The 19,348-nt window shown below is 43.3% G+C and overlaps 1 protein-coding gene across 2 annotated transcripts in view; it reads left to right on the plus strand.

The window, feature by feature from the left end:
* Positions 1-19,348, plus strand: part of Cd109 (CD109 molecule) — a 101,223-nt gene that overhangs the window by 8,489 nt on the left and 73,386 nt on the right. For both annotated transcript variants that reach the window (XM_005073758.4, XM_021229342.2), the window contains exons 3-4: positions 13,149-13,177; positions 15,179-15,409. In XM_005073758.4, the coding sequence (XP_005073815.1) occupies positions 13,149-13,177; positions 15,179-15,409 (260 nt within the window). The remainder of the gene's footprint in view (positions 1-13,148; positions 13,178-15,178; positions 15,410-19,348) is intronic.

The raw sequence follows: 19,348 nt of genomic DNA on the forward strand, positions 1-19,348 counted from the left end.
ATGCTAAAGCTTGTCATGTTCTCAAAGATGTTTCTTTTCATTAACTTAATATCCCATGGTTGAATGAGAGGTGAGGAATAAGTAGACGGATAACTTTGGAGGATCCAGAAGAGTAGCACTTGAAATTGAAAGCGCAAAGCTGAGTGAGGATGGTGGCTCATACCTGTAATCCCAGAATTTGGGAGGCTGAGGCAGGAGGATTGCCATGAGTTTGAACCCAGCCTGGGTTACAGAGTGAGACTTTGTTTCAAGAAACCAAACTCCAGGCATTGGTGGCCTATGCCTTTAATCCCAGTACTGGGTAAGCAGAGGCAGGCATATCTGTGTTTGAGGCTAGCCTGGTTGGCAGATTGGAGTTCTTTTTCTTATTTTTTGGTTTTTCGAGATAGGGTTTCTCTGTGGCTTTGGAGGCTGTCCTGGAACTAGCTTTTGTAGACCAGGCTGGTCTCGAATTCACAGAGATCCTCCTGCCTCTGCCTCCTGAGTGCTGGAATTAAAGGCATGTGCCACTACTGCCTGACTAGGCAGATCGGATTTCCTGACAGCTAGGACTACAAAGAAACACTGTCTCAGAAAAGTTAAGAAGCAAAACAAACAAAACAAAACAAAGAACCCAAACTCTACCCTCAACGAAAGTGCAGAGAGGTTTGTGGGTGGGCACTACATTATAGGTACAGGGGCGGGAGATGTTCCGAGGTGCTGTTTCTCAGTAGAGTGACTAAATGTAGCATAATGGATTGCACACCAAAGAGTTAGAAAAGGTGCCAGTTAGATGATTGTGCAGGTAAAGACACTTGCCACTAAGACTGAAATCCTTAGTTTAGTCCCCAGGACCCACCCACACATGAGAAAGAAAGAACTACCTCTACAAAGTTGTCCTCTTATCTGCATGCATATTCTATGGCACACGGGTGCACATGTGTGGACACACACATGTAACTTAAAAATGTAAAAAAAGCTGGGCACTGGTGGCATAAACCTTTAATCCTAGTACTTGGGAGGCAGGGACAGGCAGATCTCTGAGTTTGAGGCTAGCCTGGTCTACAGAGTGAGTTCCTGGACAGCCAGGGCTACACAGAGAAACCCTGTCTAGAAATTCCGCCCCCCCAAAAAAAGAAAGTAAAAAGAAGCTACAACATGATCTTGAAAGTTTAAAATATAAAGAATTGATGATTGTTCACTCTATGATTTAAAATTACACAATCTATACATTGCATTGAAAGTTCACGCTGTATTCCACGAATATGTATACTTTTAGTGTATCTATTACATTAAATGCAATTTGTGGCTGTAAAGATTGGGTTAATTCTAGACTCACACACTGAGTATACCCAGGAGGGGCTCTCTTTCTTTCCCATGTGTACAGGTGAAATTCAGTGTAGTATGCAGACAGCACTTACTCTGCACAACACTCTGACCTACTTTTAGAGGGCCTCAGATGCCTGTTCACATCCCCCCAATCCCCACCTCCCACTATGACGTATTTGGTGGGAACCATTATTTCCCACTCTAGAGGAGGGAAGGGTGTGCTGGAGGAATGAACTGATTTCCAGGCTGACAGATGCAGGGGCTGTCTTGAGGGGCAGGAAGCAGTTTCCGTTTTTTGTTTTCTGAAAACATGCTTCAGTTTTTCTCTTTGAGTCTGTGAGGGAGTCAGGGGAGGGGGCCAGGTGGAGGCATCTGACAGAATTTAAGGAAAGAATTTAAGGCCTTGTTTTGATAGAGAATAATGGTATTTAAGATACCAAGACTATGTGAGCTGCACAAGAGATCTCTGTGAGATCAAGGCCAACCTGGTCTACAGATTGAATTCCAAGATATCCAGGGATGCACAGAGAAACCTTGCCTTAAAAAAAAGGGAAGTGCTGTGGTGGAGGTGTGCCTTCATACAGGTGAAAGAGCATGGATGGGATGAGTTCATCCCTGTCGTGATTGCTAGTGTAAGAGGTGGCGCTCTGACTCACCATATTTTGTTCTGGGCCAAGATCACAATCACACGAAGGTGCTGTGACAGTGCCTGAGGAGGAGGATTGTGGTGGGTCCCAGTCTTGCTCTCTTCCTACTCTTTTCTTTTCATAGGAAAGCTCTTGGGATTGACTTCTTTAGATTGTTACTGCGTATTGCTTGTGCAAAATGGTGTATTTCATAATGACATTTTCATAGACATCTGTCATACTCATTCTCCCCTCTCCTATTCCTATCTCTCCTGGTTGGCTCCTTTTTCTCAGTCCCATTCTCTCATGTCATGTATGTAGCATCCAGGGTCCACAAAGGAGGCAAAGCACATGGTACCTTTTTTATGTATTGCCTTAGTTTGCCTGCAAGGCCCTGGATGAAATAGTTCCAAGATCTAGTGGGAGAATAGCAGTGGGTAACTGGTGGGCAGGTCTGTGGGGTTTTTGGTTTGGAGGAAATGATTCATGATTTGAAGTCTAAAAACCAGACTAAGTGGTGAAGAAATTGGCATAAGTGGAGAGGAATGTTTTCTAAGAATACCTCGTGGCTTCCTTGTAACTGGCTCAGTTAGGGGTTTATGTTCGTGAAAATATAGCTATAGAATAGTTTAGCATACTATGTTGAAATGTGTTGAATATCTTAAGGACTGTAAAGAAGGAATTCATTATATTCAGTATTAAAATATTTATTGTGTGTCAAAGTCTATGAGATTATGTTGTAATGACTGTTTTGGAAATAATAACTGGATCTGTGCTGTTCTGTTGGGAGGCATTGTGGGTCAAAATGGGAGTTCTAAAGCCATACTGAAACTGAACTCCTTTTATTTTGTTTGCTTATTTTTCTTGTTATTTATCTAATTTATTTTTTTTCATTCTGATTGCAGCCTCCCCTTCCTCCTCTCCTCTCACTCTCTCCCTCCACCCCTCCCCCATCAACCCATCCCTCGTGGTATTTGCTTAGAAAGTGGCAGGCCTCCCATGGGCTTCAGCAAAGCATGATGACCTGTCAAGCTGCCATAAGACTAAGTACCTCCCCTGTATTCAGACTGGACAAAGCAACCCAGCCTGAGGAATAGGTTCCCAAGAGCCAGCCAAAGCACCAGGGATGGCCCTGCCCCCATTGCCAGGAGTTCTACAAATAGGCCAAGCTACTCAACTGTCACATATATCCTAGGTTGGTCCCATGCAGGCTCCTTGGTTGTTGGTACAGAATCTGAGTTCCCATGAGCCAGGCTAGCCATTTCTGTGTGTTTTCCCCTGATGTCCCTGACTCCCCTGGCTGCTACAATCCCTCCTCCCTGTCCTCAGCAGGACATCTGGAACTCTGTGCAATGTTTGGCTGTGGGTTTCTGAATCTGCCTCTATCAGTCACTGGATGAAGACTCCCAAATGAAGGGTTGTCACCAGTCCGATCATAGGGGAAGGCCAGGAAACTGACCTCTCTTGAGTCACCTGACAATAGTAGTTACTGAGTGGCATTGTTATGAGGGTTAAATGAGAATATTTTTAGTGCTGAACCATCTAAGGTGGCAGTCATTAGTTATGTGTAGTGATTTATTTTATTTATTTTTTGGTTTTTCGAGACTGGGTTTTTCTGTATTGCTTTGGCGGTTGTTCTGGAACTGGCTCTCTAGACTAGGCTGGCCTCTACCTCACAGAGATCCACCTGCCTCTGCCTCCTGAGTGCCGGGATTAAAGGTGTGCACCACCAACGCCCAGTATGTAGTTTTTTTTAATTTAAATTTTGTTTTATTATTATTATTATTATTTTTAGACAGGGTCTCACTGTACTTCCCTGAATAGCCTGGAACTTGCTATGTAGATCATGTTTGGCCTTGCATTCACAGAGATTTATGTACTTCTAAGTATTGGGATTAAAATCTTATGCCATCAGGTTCAGCCTCACATGTAGTTTTTGAGTATGTGGAATGAGGCTTGTATGATTTGAGATGAGCTATAGCTATAAAGTACACAGTGGGTTTGGAATATTGGTGCCACAAAAACCAATAAACTCATTCTTCTTTATGTGTTTGATGATAATAGTTTGAACATATTGGGTTAAATAAGATTTGTTTTTGAATTTAATTTCACCCAATTCTTTTCTGTCATTGTTTTTGAGCATTGATCACAATACCTGGCATATAGTAACATTTCAAAGACAGTTAGCTGTCTTTGCTTTGGCATTTACCACGGGCAGATATGGAGGCTCCCACGTCCTCTTGAACAATACCATGCCTCTCTGCTGAAGGCTATAGTGTACATTCAACCTCATTACTTGAGAAAGGATGGGTGGATCTCCCCCAGTGTACCTCAGGGGTGACAGACTTTTCCTCCAAAGGTAAATGGAGGTTTTGCTGTAGACTTGTGTCTTTCTTGCAGTTACTCAACACTACCTTATAGCTTTGAAGCAGCTGGAGACAAAGGAACAACTTTAGAGTCTGTATGCCATTGACTAACTGAAAAATTGTTCTCCCCCATCTGTTTAAAAATGAAAAGCCATTCTTAGTTCATGAACTAAGCGTGGGCTAAGTTTGGTCTGCAGGCTGTGGATTGCCTGCCTTGCCATAGTAAGTATTCTGTACATTTCAAAGCCAAGAACCCTGCGTTGAACCTTGGTTTCCTTTTAGTGAATTTCTGCTTGACCTATGTCACTGAGCCATATGCAAGGAATGAAACATAATGTATTAATGTCATATTTATTGAAATATTTATAAGCAAGGGGAGGCAGGGAAAAACAGAAAACAAGAAGAGTATGAAAGAGTCCAAATGAGGGTTTAAAAGAGATTATGAAATGTGTGTTTTTTTTTCCAAAATCACATTAAACAGTTGAAAAGAAACACTACATTTTAAAGTTCTCTTTCCTACATATTTGTGGTGGATAATTGTTCTCCTTTTGTAGTTCATCTGGAGATAAAATAATTTCTGCATAGAGAATATCTAATAAACTTGTAAAGAGGTAAAACATATCAATAGTGGGGATAAATCAAAGTTTATTTTTGCACATGACTGCATAGCAAATAACTACCAAAGATACTAAGTCCCAAATATTAAGTTGGGCAGATACATAGTGGAAAAAAACCTGGTTTTTTTTTTTCATAGAGAGTATTTCTGGACCTAGTCTTATATTTCCAAACGTCTACTATTCTTTCCGGTCAACAAGTCTCCTGAGCCACTTGGTGAGGACAGATGTCAGGCAGCAGATGTCTTAGAGAGTGTGTTTCAAAAGTTAAGGAGAGGTTCGTTCCTGTGTATGCTTATTACACAACTTAAAAATAGCCTGGACTTTATTTGTAAATCAAATGGCCGGCTTTTCGGCTGTGCCAAGTGTGAAGTCAGCAAACAAGGCTTCTTTTGAGGTGCTGGCTGCTGAGGGGCAGAGGCAGCAGTCTGGAAGGCTCCGAGACGGCCTCTCTCTGGTCATATGTGAAAGCCATCAGAGGTTACAGTTGTCTGGAAGAGCCTCATGTAACAAGCACACCCTCAGAGACCGAGAGAGTGCGTGCTGCCTTTCGATAGCCTGTTCCCAGGTCTGAGTGGAGGGCACTCTCTCACTGCTACTTTTATCGTTTGGTGACCCAAGTTATTGTAAAATCTTTTGACTTTCAAATAAGTTTGGTGCTAGAACTTAGTGAGTGGCTAGGAAATGTATTTTTAAGTCTGAAGAGAAGATAACAGCAATAGCAATAAAGAATATTAAGTGGCAACATTAAGCATTTATAGTTGACCCTTTAAATAAAGAGTCATGAGATTGGTGGTAGGCACTATGTGTAGTTATCCACACAGTGTGTCCCGGATGCTCCCCATGTCCAGCCGTAGCTGGAGGGGCTGAGACAGCTCTGCGTCTGGACTCTCACTGCTGGCTGGCTCTGTATCTTTCCTGGTTCTGGGACTGATGTGGTCATAGGTCTGGTCACAGGCATGTTAACTCCTTCAGCTTTGTTCTCATGAGAAACCCTTCACAGGTCTGAGTTGACTAAAAGCTACACCCAAAACAAAACAAAGCAACAAAAATGAGTGCCCCTGTGAAACAAGGTTTCTAGTGAGCCCATTTAGAATTGGCAGCATGCTTGCCCTCCAGCTAACCAGTGTAAGAGATTCATTTATTGCAGATTCCCAGCTGCTTCCCTCTTTCTCCTTGCCTGGTGTCGCTTGGGTAAGAATCACCACCCCCTACCCTGTGGGAGGTGGCCTGTGTGTCAGACCAGGGTAGAAAGGAAGCACATTGTTTTCGCCATTCCCTGGTCTGACAAACTAGCCAACCCTAAAAATTTATTCTGAAGCATGAAAACTAAGTACCTCTCAGGAATGGGCTGGTTTGTTGGGGCACAGCTGTCTGCAGTTCAGCATTCTTGGTTCTGCCGTGGGACACTGTGGTGGCTGCTGAGTTATAGCACCCACACGCATGCAGGAGAAGGGCTCTCATGTAAGCTGTAGGGTGTGTCCCAGTCCTCTGAACCTAGGGCATTGTGCTCCTGTGGCGCCCCCTCCCACCCCAGGCAGGGTTTCTCTGTGTAACGGTCCTGGAACTCACTATGTAGATCAGGATGGCTTTGAATCCGACTGCCTCTGCCTCCCAAATGCTGGGATTAAAGGCATGCACTACTGTGTCTGGCTCCCCTCCCCCTATTTTTTGGAAACAGAGTTTCTCTGTATGACAGCCCTGGCTGTCCTGGATCTCTCTCTGTAAGACCAGGCTGGCTTTGAAGTCACAGAGATTCACCTGCCTCTGTGTTGGGATTAAAGGGGTGTGCCACCATACCCTGCTTTTGAGATCCAGTTAGCTAGAGACCTGACTTGCCTAGGGCTGCCCCCTCCTGGGGATGGCTTGTATAGGTACCAGGAGTCACACCGAGGCTGAGTGAAGCAGGGACTCCAAGATGACTGGAACTTTAGACCTCATTTGAAATGATTAAGGATTTGGGGACATTTGCAAACAGATCAGCCAAATGAAGCTCTTACAATAGCCAGCAATAGAAGAAGGGTAAACAGGCTGCCTGTTGAGAGTCTTGGGTGATCCAGGGTTCCAGATCTCATTTGTAAAATAAGAATAAGAGACTTATTGGAACACTCCTCTTTCCATGAGGCTCCTACGAACAGACACTTCTACACAGAACTGAACAGAAATGGCAAGGCCCGTGGTGTCTTAGCACACCGCAGAAGAACCTCACAGGCTGACAGCCTGCCTCATTTCTGTCTTTTGAAGATAGCCAGAGTGTAGGTCTGTGGAAATATGTGCATTGCTTTGACTCATAAAAATGAAAAAAAAAAAAAAGATGTGTTCTGTCAGGTCTGTTGCCTGCTTGATTGTTTCTAAATAAAACTTTCAGAATCTCATCCTCCTGGACATGGCTATAGAACAGAAGTATAATTCAATGATGTAAATAATTGAACATTCTCCAGTGACTGCATTACAGAAGTAAAAAGAAACATAAAATTAAAAAAAATTTCTTTTGGTTTTTCGAGACAGGGTTTCTCTGTATTGTTTTGGAAACTGTCCTGGAACTCGCTCTGTAGACCAGGCTGGCCTTGAACTCACAGAGATCCACCCGCCTCTGCCTCCTGAGTGCTGGGATTAAAGGCGTGTGCCACCAACACCTGCCTGATAAAATTAATTTTAACAGTACACTCTATTTGAGCTAGATGATTTCTTATTTGTAATTACAGATACTATGATTACTACAAAGTCCCTATAAAAGCCTCTGCTGAATGTTTCACTCTGTATGTTGTTCCGAGTCTTAGACCTCAGGTCTCACATGTGTCTGGTGCCTGCTCTGTGGGATGGCATAGCTTTCGAGGTTTGCGGGGCTTTTTTCCTTTGGTCGTCCCTGTGTGCTTGCTTGGTATTTGTTTTTGTGTTAGTTATTTTTGAGCTCAGGCTGGCCTCAAACTGGAGATCCTCCTGCTTCAGCCCTTCTGGTTTCTGGGATTGTGGTGTGTGCTCCACCACTCCAGGCTTCGCTTTGCTAGCTAATCTTTCCTATTTTTATTTATTTTTGGTTCTTGGAGACAGGGTTTCTCTGTGCAGCCCTGATTGTCCTGAAACTTTCCTTGTTGATCAGGCTTGCCTTGAACTCACAGAAATCCTCCTGCCTCTGTCTCCAGAGTGCTGGGATTAAAAAGGTGTGCTGGCACCACCATGCAGCTGCTAGGTAAGCTTGTTTGTTTCAAAGATTTTCCAATTATCTCTTGATAGAAGTGAGCTATCTCAAAGGTTAGTAATTGAACACAAAGTGTTGACAGTTTCTCACAGGTGGCTCTCAGCTTGCATACAGCTAGGCTCATGGTCACATCACAGAATTCGAGTCCCAAGGTTTCAGCTGATCTTTCTGTCTGAAGCTTTTCTTCACTCTCTTCTTGTTATGTATTGAATTACACATGGAAGCACATCAAATTTTGTTTTGTTTGGTAGGTTATGATCCATTGTCTAGTGAGTGCTTAAGTTGTTTGGTCCTAATACTTTTTTTATGGCATGTGTGTGTCTACATGTTCTTGTGTGTGTGCATGGGGGTCTGTCACTGCCTGTTGAGTCTGGAGCCCAATGCCAGCCACCTTCCTTAGTCACTGTCCGCCTTGTTTTTTGAAACAGGGTCTTGCACTGTGCCTTAAACAAGCTGATTTGGCTGGGCTGGCTAGCCTGCGGGTGGTAAAGCCCCTGCCTCTGCCTTTTGAGCATCAGAATTAGAGACACTGCTGTACTTGGCTTTCTACATGGGTTCTGGGTTCTGGACTCAGGTTCTCGTGTGTGTGTGTGTGTGTGTGTGTGTGTGTGTGTGTGTGTAGCTCTTTAGTCGTTGAGACACTTCCTTATCCTACCCCATAATACTTTAAGTTGTAGAAACAATCTCCACTTGTGCTGAGGTATCTGGTGGGATATATTTTCCACACAGCAGAGTCTACTCTACAAATGTTAGTCTCAATTTCATTTTTTTCCGCCCCACTGTTTAAGTATTTCAGCATGGGCCTGGAGAAATGGTTTAGTAGTTAAAATTGAGTGCAGTACTGGGTTCAGTTCCCAGACTGCCTGTAACTGCAGCTCCAGAGGGTCCAACTTCCTATTTGGCACCTGGACTCATGTGCACAGATACATAAACATGTAATTTAAAAAATCCTTAGAAGTATTTCAGCATAGTATTTTGCAGGGCCTTTCAAAGCACTATGCCTTTCTTCCACAAATGAAAAAGAATTCATCAGATATGGTGGCTCATGCTTGTAATCTCAGCATGTGGGAGAATGGAGGGGTTGCCTCAAGTGGGAGGAAAGCCTAGTCTACTTCCTAAGTGTGTATAGAGAATCTACTTAGTGAGTTCCAGGCTACCTAGGGCTGCATAGTGAGACTTTATATTAAATAAACAAGCCAACCAACCAACCAATCAACAACAAAAGAAAAAAAAAGGAAGAAAAAGAAAAATATCAAAACCTTTTATTTGGTGCTGGTAGAACTCAGGGCCTCAGGATACTAGGTAAGCACTCTTTATCACTGAGCTACAGTTGTAGCCAACAGATATCTTTGAAAGACAGACTTTACTTGTCACATTTCTTCTACCAACTCAGAAACGTGATAGCCTTTTAAAACATGCATGCTTTTGTGTACACTCACTCACTCACACACACACACACACACACACACACACACACAAATAGGTTTTCGTGATAATAAGTTTCTCTGCTGATGTAGTAAGTCAGATCAAGCCAAATTGAAAAACTAAAAGAACAGTTTTATTTGAGCAAAGCAACTCCTGGGTGGGTTCTCCAGTTCAAGAGATCTGGGCTGGAGAAGTCACACACTTGAACCAAAGCAGGAAGCTTATATAGGCTGTAGGTGAGGGATGATGACATGGCATAAACTGGGTTTATGCCCAAATTTGGTCAAAAGCTGAACTTGTTGGTTGAGGATTTGGGCAGCTGGCAACTTCAGGAGAGGAAGCTGCAGTAGCTGTCAAGAATGAGGAACTGGGCTTTTTGGGGTCTTCCTTTTGTTCGGAGATTCTCTGAGTGGGCGGGGTTTGGAGAGAAGAATGAGGTTTTCTGGATCATGCAGGGGGTTCCAACTGAACAACAACAACAACACACAGATACACAGATACACACACATGTATACAATAACAACACACACAGATACACAGATACACACACATGTATACAGTAACACACACAGATACACAGATACACACACATGTATACAACAACACACACACAGATACACAGATACACACACATGTATACAGTAACAACACACACAGATACACAGATACACACACATGTATACAGTAACAACACACACAGATACACAGATACACACATGTATACAGTAACAACACACACAGATACACAGATACACACACATGTATACAGTAACAACACACACAGATACACAGATACACACACATGTATACAGTAACACACACAGATACACAGATACACACACATGTATACAACAACACACACAGATACACAGATACACAGACATGTATACAGTAACAACACACACAGATACACAGATACACACACATGTATACAGTAACAACACACACAGATACACAGATACACACACATGTATACAATAACAACACACACAGATACACAGATACACACACATGTATACAGTAACAACACACACAGATACACAGATACACACACATGTATACAATAACAACACACACAGATACACAGATACACACACATGTATACAATAACACACACAGATACACAGATACACACACATGTATACAATAACAACACACACAGATACACAGATACACACACATATGTATCTATAGAAATTAAATACAATTATATCATTTCCTCCTTCCCTTTCTTCCCTTCATCCCTTCCTACGTACCCTTTTGCTCTTTCTCAAACTGATGGATTCTATGTGCTTATCTTTTAAGATTTTGCTTTCCGTCCTCTTACGTTTTCTTTGCATATCCTCTCTCCAGCTACATTCATGGTTAACTGACTCTTTTGTGAAGTTCTGTATACTAATCTGTTCCCAAATTCATGCCTGGGAAGACTATCTCCTCATTCCTAAGTGTGTATAGAGAATGCCTGTTAGTGTATTTCAACGACTTAAAAAGTTTGTGAAGTAAGCTGTATTTCTATCTTTAGAAGGTTTTACCAAGTGTAGTTGCTGATATAGTCTTTCAGCTTCATTTAAATACAGTACAGAAGATATGTATTCCATGAGAAGTGAAAGCTTAATGAACATAGATTATTCCTGTATGAACTATGTTTATACCCAACTTATGAAATCAGCATATCAAAAAGACACCTGCATTTCCATGTTATTGCAGCACAACTCATGTAGCTAAGAGGTGTGCCAATTAACAGATAAATGGGTAAAGAATGATAATGTATATTTTCACAGTGGAATACTGTGGTGATACCTTGTTTGTACTCTAACAAATAGAGCTTGACTGGAGCTACCTACTAGTTAGCCATAGAGTCCAGGCAGTGGTGGCATATACCTTTAGTCCTAGCACTTGGGATCTCATGCATTAGAGCCCAGTACTTGGGAGGCACACTCATTTAATCCCAGCACCAGGGAGGAGGAAACAGGAAGTGATAAGGCTAGGCGGTGAGAGGAATATACGGCAGGAGACAGGAGCACAGCCCTTTTTTCTGTCTGAGGATTTCACAGAGGTAAGAGCTGTAGTGGCAGGCTGCTTCACTTCTCTGACTGTTCAGCTTTTACCCCCTAATATCTGACTCCGGGTTTTTATTATTAAGACCAGTTAGACTCACACTATAGAATACTGCTTTGCTCTGAGAAAAGAACCTAGCCGTTTACAAACTCTATGGGTGAATCTGAGGACATAGAGTTATTTCATGACACTAGGTCTTAAAATGTTGAGCTTAAAGAAGTGGAGAGTAAAATGGTGGTTATCCAGCAAGGGGTTTCAGGGGAGATGTTGGTCAGAGGACAAAAGATTCCAGTTAGACAAGAGGAATAAATTCAAGTGTGCATCATAGATACAATCCATAGTGGTGTTTTTTTGTTTGTTTGTTTTGTTTTTGTTTTTTGAGGCAGGGTGTCTCTGTGGCTTTGGAGGCTGTCCTGGAACTAGCTCTTGTAGACCAGGCTGATCTTGAACTCACAGAGATCCAACCGCCTTTACCTCCTGAGTGCTGGGATTAAAGGCATGCTCCACTACCGCCCGGTACTACGCCACTTTATAAACGTTGACTGATATTAGTAATAAAGACACATGCTTTGTTGATGGCATGCTTCCTCATAAACACTTGGAGAACTTTGCTATAAAGGCAAGCTGATATCCTGATGGACACTTCTCCAAGCTCTCCGATGCTCTGATGAGCTCCAAGGGCTTCCTGTGTGTCCTGAACCATTCTGTTGTATTGCAGGTAATAATAGCCTTTCCAGAAACCACTGCATGAGTTTGCAACACATATTAACAATTTCATTTTGTGGGTGAAAATACTGAGCTGCATAATCAGGTTCAAGGAGAGAGTAGGAAAAGAGCAAATTCATGATAAAACCCTGAGTGTGGTCTGTTGTTAATTCCTGCTCTGTACTGTGCCGTGCCCTGCTATCTCCCTGTGCTCACATGGTAGACTCACGTGACTTCCGGGAGGACAGAGTCACTGTGGTTCCTTTAGTAAATAGTTCTTCAATGAAAGAACCAAGGGCCTGTTATCACATCTGATGGGAACTTTGAGTACTTTGTCAATGAACATGAAACCACTTTTCAATGAATGGATCTGATGAGAAATTGGCCTGCGGTAACCTAATGGTCCTATTTTTAGAAACTGTATATGAAAAAGTCTGTACTACCCTGATCCTCATGAGTCACGTATGAGTCCCAGCTCTCCCCTGGTGTGACTAATGCCTTCCTTTATCATGAGTATATGAGAACTGAAAAGTGAGCCTCACTGTGGGTGGAGCTCAGTGCTGAGCACATGCCAGAGGGCATGAAGCCCTGGGCTCTCTCCCCTGAACTACAACCCCCGAGTAAAACAGAACAATAAGCTCCGAACCCCAGGTTTTCCCTATAGGACTCCTCAGACGTGTAACTTTAACGGTGCTAGATCAGCTAAGACAGTGAGAGTGATGGTGACAGAGGGGCGGAGCTTGCTGGGATCTCATCACTGGGTGATGACCTTTTAATCTTGATCTTTGCTGCAAGCATTGAATTCACAATTTGACAAATACCTTTTCTTTCTTGTTTTCCTTTTTAGGCTTTTTCAAGATTCTTACCCTTCCATCAGTAAGTATCCATTTAAGTTATTTGGTTTCAATAAATAAGTTAGAAAATTGGTTTCAGAAATACATTTCAAACTAGATACACGCCTTTAATCCCAGCATTCTGGAGGCAGAGCAGGTGGATCTCTGAGTTCGAGGCCAATCTGGTCTACAGAGTGGGCTCAAGGACAGCCAGGGGGCTTCACAGAGAAAACCTGTCTTGAAAACAAACAAACAAACAAAACCCCCAAGACAACCACAACAAAAAGCAATGCATCGTAACTATGGCATATGTACCTTTTTATTGGCTCTTTATATCACTTGTAAGTTTGGCTTTAGTTCAGTACAGTTTTCAAATATTTAAGGGCAATATTACTTTAGAGAGATTGGCTATTATGTTCTTAAAACTCCTAGCAGGGATTTTTCTTCAGTACACTGGAGTATCAGAACACCTCAGTATTTGGCCCTACTCATGTTTTAGTGAGTTTTTTTTGTTTCTTTTGTTTGTATTATTAAAGATAAGGGCTCACTATGTAGCCATGTATTCCTGGCTGGCCATGAATTTATAGAGATCTGCCTACTTCTCGCCTTAATGCTGGCTTTAAAGGCATGTACTACCACACCCAGTGGATATTTAATTTTTTAAATTAACATTTAAAAATTTTGTATAATAGTTTTCCCTATGATATTTTCACACATTTACATACTGTATTTTGATCATCCATCCTTCATTACACTCTCTTGTCCTCCTCCTATCCCTGCTGATCCCTTCCTGTTCTCAACTAGTTTTCCTTGTATTTCTCTATCTTGTTTTGTTGACCCAGGACAGACTCCATCTTTTGAAGAGTGGTAGATTAGAGACTTTTTAGACATATTTAAAATCACCGCATTAAGTTGCTACCAGATGAGTGTAGCACAGGCTGGGTATGGATGTGAACTGATGGCCAGGAGTACCGTTCGTAGCTCGCTCAGCCTATTTGCTTTGTGAAACGATTTTAGCAGGAGAATCCAGTTGAAGGGTGGGTGTGGTATCGGGTTGAGGGATTATCTTGAGGTCAAATGATGTAGATCATGTGAACTGCTCAAAATGGCTTCTGGTTTGTTCATGTTAGATGGTAGGGTTTCTGCTGCTATGAATTAATTTAAAAAAAATGGTGGCATAGCCAGCACATGGTGCACATGGTGGACAGGGTGCAGGAAAGGAAAACATCACAGAGGAGGGCTTCAGAGAGTGCAGTGTAGATGGAGTTTCTGTCCCATCCTGTCCCACAGCTGGTTAGTCCCAAATAAACACACAGAGACCTACACCTATTATAAACTGTTTAGCCAATGGCTTAGGCTTCCTACTGGCTAGCTCTCTCTTTATTATTAACCCATGGCCATTAGTCTATGTATTTCTACATGGTCTTATCTTACTGAATGCCCGGACCTGTTACTGCATGGTGGCAGCATGGGGTCTTCTCAGTGGCGGCTCCTCTCTGCCTTCCTTTTTCCAGAATTCTCCTAGTCTGGTAGCCCCGCCTATACTTCCTGCCTTGCTTCTGGCCAGTCAGTGTTTTATTCATCAACCAGTAAGGGAAACATATATTAACAGCATACAGAAGGGCATCCCCCCATCAGTACAGCAAGGAAATACATTTTGGCTTTCCACAGGCTGATTGCCTGAAGCAGAGAAAGCATGGAAAAGCTTGCTGGGGAGTTAAGTACCTAACCCTTAACAGGCGTGAGAATGAACGTGCACTTGGAAAAGGAAATGCCAACGTGATGTAACTGTTGCTGAGAGAGACAGCTGTGGGGAGTGTGCCCCTCATTCCAGAAGCTCTGTGGTCTAATTGAAGAACAGAGGTACAGGATTTTAAAGAGAGAAAGCAAATTGTTCAGCTTCAGTGGCCATGAAGGATAAGTTTTCCCCAACACTACAGTTCCTTTTGATAATACCATGCGCTTAAACTTTCTGTTCTAACTTGTATTGAAAACAACTTACGGTGAGACCGTGAGACTTTGATATGTCTGTTTCCCCACCCAGCTGCCTCTGAACAGCGCAGATGCGATTTATGAACTCCATGTAACTGGACAGAGCCAGGATGGGATTCTGTTCTCCAACAGCACACCCTTGTCGTTTGAGACCAAGAGGATGTCTGTCCTCATCCAGACAGACAAAGCACTCTATAAACCGAAACAAGAAGTGAAGTTTCGCGTGCTCACACTCTTCTCGGATTTCAAGCCTCTTAAGACGTCGCTGAATATTTTCATTAAGGTAAGTGGCAGACAGAAATGAAGGAAGAGGTCCAGCCGTTCTGCTAAAGCTGGCTTCAGAGCTCTGCTCGTGTTATTGGCACAGTTGTTTCTTAGCATTTGACCTCCGAAGGGCTTCCTTCTCGCCTTGGCGGTCCTCTGAAAGGAAGGGAGGCGGTGGAAGCTGGGTTAAGGGTTCAGGCTATGGAGTCTGTGTGCTCATGCCTGCTTCGTCACTGACCTGTCCATTCATCAATTACTTATTGAGATTTTGTATTCCAGGAACTGACATAAAGCAGTGAACAGAACAGAAGAAACCCCTGTTCATGTTGAATTTAGCTTACAACAGGTAGCAAGAAGACGGATGATTGACATACAAGCACACACATGAGGCTATAGATATTCATGTATCTGGGGGTGTGTGACAGTATATGGTAGGGAGAAACACAGAACCAGAGACAGGCTGGAGAGGGCGAGTTAATCGTTAGTGCTTTTTCTAGAGTTGCCAGAGAAGAGATGTGTGAGCGGAGCCTGGAAGGAAATATGAGAATGAGCAAATCAAAACAGAGGGGTCCGCACATACAAAGGTCTGAAACATACCGAAGATACCATAGGCCATCTGCACACTGAGATCAGGAGGTGAAGGGACAAGCATTAAGAGGTGAGGTTAGCTACAGGTGCTGGGTTGGAGGATTTGGCTCATATTACTCTTGTTGGCTGTTAGATGGCCTAGATTTTACACGGAGTGAAATGAGCCTATATAGCGCCACACTTGACTTTCTGGGAGGGATGTAGAGAAACCGTTCTCTATTAGGTCTGGTACTGAAGGATCCTACTGGCCTGGCCAACCTGTGGTGCTCTTGCCCAGGAGAGGACATTTGCACTGAAGTTCAGTGCTTAGAAACAGTGAACAGGGGTGGCCAAAAATCCCCTTTGATACTGGGCTGTTGTTGGTTTTACGGACGCTGTAACGATACGCGACACACAATTACTGAAAATAAGGCTAAGTATTTTATATAGAAAATTACTCACAAGATACCAAACCCCGAGAAGCCCAGCAGATCTCAGCTAGCGACTGGACCGGAAGCCGAACTCCAGGAAAAGAGAGCGAGACTTCCTGTGCGCTGTCTTTTATGCCTTCCCCCGTAACGCCCCTAGCCATGCCCAAAAGTGGGCCTGGCTAGTGACGTAGTTCCGCCTACGTACGTATACGTCCAGCCGTATACGTCTTTAGTCCTGCCTAAAGTGGGTGTGGTTAGCGGTGTGGTAAACCGCCCTTTTATTACCTCATCTGTATGCGCCTCTAGTAAGTCACATGTTTAATGGCGGCATCAGACTTCCTCCTACAGGCTGTAAGTTCAGGATATGGACTCAAGCCTAGTCACATTCCTCATTGCAGAGGCCAGGTTAATGTGAAGGCCTGTTTCATTGTTCTCCAGTGGAAAATAGTGATTTGAGACAGGATGGCTTAGGATGAAGTGGAGAAAGGCATCTAGGGTAGCTTGCAAGCCAACTTGCCACAAGAATAGCTGTGACAGCTGGGTGTTGGTAGCACATACCTTAATCCTTGCACAGGCAGATCTCTGTGAGTTTGAGGTCAGCCTGGTCTACAGAGTGAGTTCCAGGACATGCTCCAAAGCTGTACAGAGAAACCCTGGAAAAAAAGAATGGCTGTGACTACGATGCTGATAGGCAAAGATATCATAGTTAGGGTGAGATATTTGTCATTGCAGCATATTGAGGAGTATTTGGTGTTTTTGTGAGGATCATTGGCTGCTATCTATCCATCGTTCCTGTCTCAGTTCCTTAGGAAGGACAGGGCCACAGAGGCCTTTCTGCAGTGGAGAAGGCATAGTCTTATGTTGCTGTGAATTCTCTCCTATGGGAAGTTTAGTGTCACAATATGGATGTAGGTGGCTTGGGCACTGTGGTGGCAGCTGGCACAGCTGACATTCTGCTTTAACATTTTGCTCTGGGTGCAGGAGAATAACCTTGTGTGGATATAGTTGCTTCTGACATGGAGGGTATGTCCTGTCTGAGTGTGAGTGCAGGTTAGTATGTGTGGATTCAGCAAGTTATGTCATGGAGGGTGAACCCTGTGACTGTGCTCTGGCACTCTGTCCCTCCAGCTCCAAGAGCAACTCTTGAAGCAAAAGTATTAGTTCAGCTTCTTTTTCCTTGAAGGGCCATGACACCATCCAGAAGAAAATTCTACCTCCACCACCATAACTCACCAGCCGAGTTTTTGTGTTCCCTTTCCCTAAGGCAACACTAAGAATTAATGTTTTAGTATCTTAAGTCTTTGTCCATCTGATTGAAGAAAGCCAGCATTTCATTGTTTTATTTCCTTCATCACTAGACAGTGTATGTTTATGGGTGCTTGTATTTCTTCTTGAGTCCTTTCACTCCACAGCTCTCCCATGCATCATGCTGTGGCAGGCACAGCAGAGCCAACTGTGGTTACAATGCCTGACCCAGGCATTTGCCCAGGAGACAGTGACCTGATCATTCTTGACCTGTTTTCGGTCACTGATTTTAAGTTTCTGGCTGCCCCTACTGGCTCAGTTTACCTGAGCACTGTGTTTACCTCCAACTTTCATACCCTTTCTGTAGGAGATCTTTTTTTTTCCTGGTTTCTAATAACTGGGCAAGCTCATTATGTTTAGACAAAGGATAGAGAAGAAGAAAAAGTGTGTGATCTTTGGCCTCAAGAGTTCATAGTGTATCTGGAAACTAAGATTTTATGTAAAAAAGAATTTTATTCCATTTTTACTGTATGTCATACTCAAGAAGAGTAAACTCCAGATGTGCAGTCTACCCTCAAAGTAAACGCCAGCTGGGCAGAGGCTACCCACAAAGAAGTCACTGCTGCTGGAGGCCTGTGCTGCAGACAGGAAGCTGAGCTTACTTTACTGGTAGACAGGAGAGGGACACATCCCACAGCAGAGGTTCAGAGGTCTGAACTTTGGTGAATGGCAAGTGAATCTGTGTAATGGGAAGAAGATGAGCCTAAAGGTAGAGGTGGGTCTGTAAGTGTGTAGACATCACTCTGGACAGAGCAAAGCTGCCTTCACCTAGGGTCCTGTTACGATTCTAACCAACACTGTTTGTTTGCCTAGGTCTGTGTCAACCCTGTGCCTTATTCTCAGATCAGCTGTTCCAGATGACAGTAGCAAGAGTGGAAGGACGGGATTAGTGGCATTAGTTTGAGAGGGGTGTGGTGGATCTCGAGGTTGGAAAGGAGACAAACTAGAGAGAGAACAGGACAGAGCCGACAGGGCTGGGGATGCAGGAGATGAAGGCTTTGCATGGATGCTGAGAACTAAAATGAACGAAAATGAAGCCACTCTTGTCTGAGAGGCTAGGAGAAGACTGGAGCATTCTTTATGGACCCTGGTTAAGTATCTCCCTGACATTTTGCTGAGTGGGGAGCTGACTTCTGAGTCCTGTCATGTGTTGTTGCTATAGTATGGGGCCATGCCAGTCAATTATAGTTGTGTGTGTACTTCACCTCCTTAGCAGTCCGCTTTTTCAAGTGTAAGGAATGGTTCATCTTGCTTTTCTTTTTGCCTCCTGATAGTGCCTTTTCTACTTTCATATCGGACACACACAGGCATGTACACACACACACACAAACATACACATACATACACACAAGCACACTCACATACCCCCACACACATACACACAAGCACACACACATATCCCCACACACATACACACAAGCACACACACATCCCCACACACATACACACAAGCACACACACATACCCCCACACACATACATACAAGCACACACACATACCCCCCTCATACCCCACTCCTTCTATATTGAAATGTAGATTCTGTATATGAGAGAAAATGTGTTATTTGTTTTTCTGAGTCTGGCATATTCACTGAGGGAGAATTATAGTTAGAGGTAAACCAGAGTGCCCAGCACAGTGGGCCTTTAATGAATGAG

Source organism: Mesocricetus auratus, unplaced genomic scaffold (genome assembly GCF_017639785.1).
Source record: "Mesocricetus auratus isolate SY011 unplaced genomic scaffold, BCM_Maur_2.0 Super-Scaffold_100691, whole genome shotgun sequence".
NCBI lineage: Eukaryota > Metazoa > Chordata > Mammalia > Rodentia > Cricetidae > Mesocricetus > Mesocricetus auratus.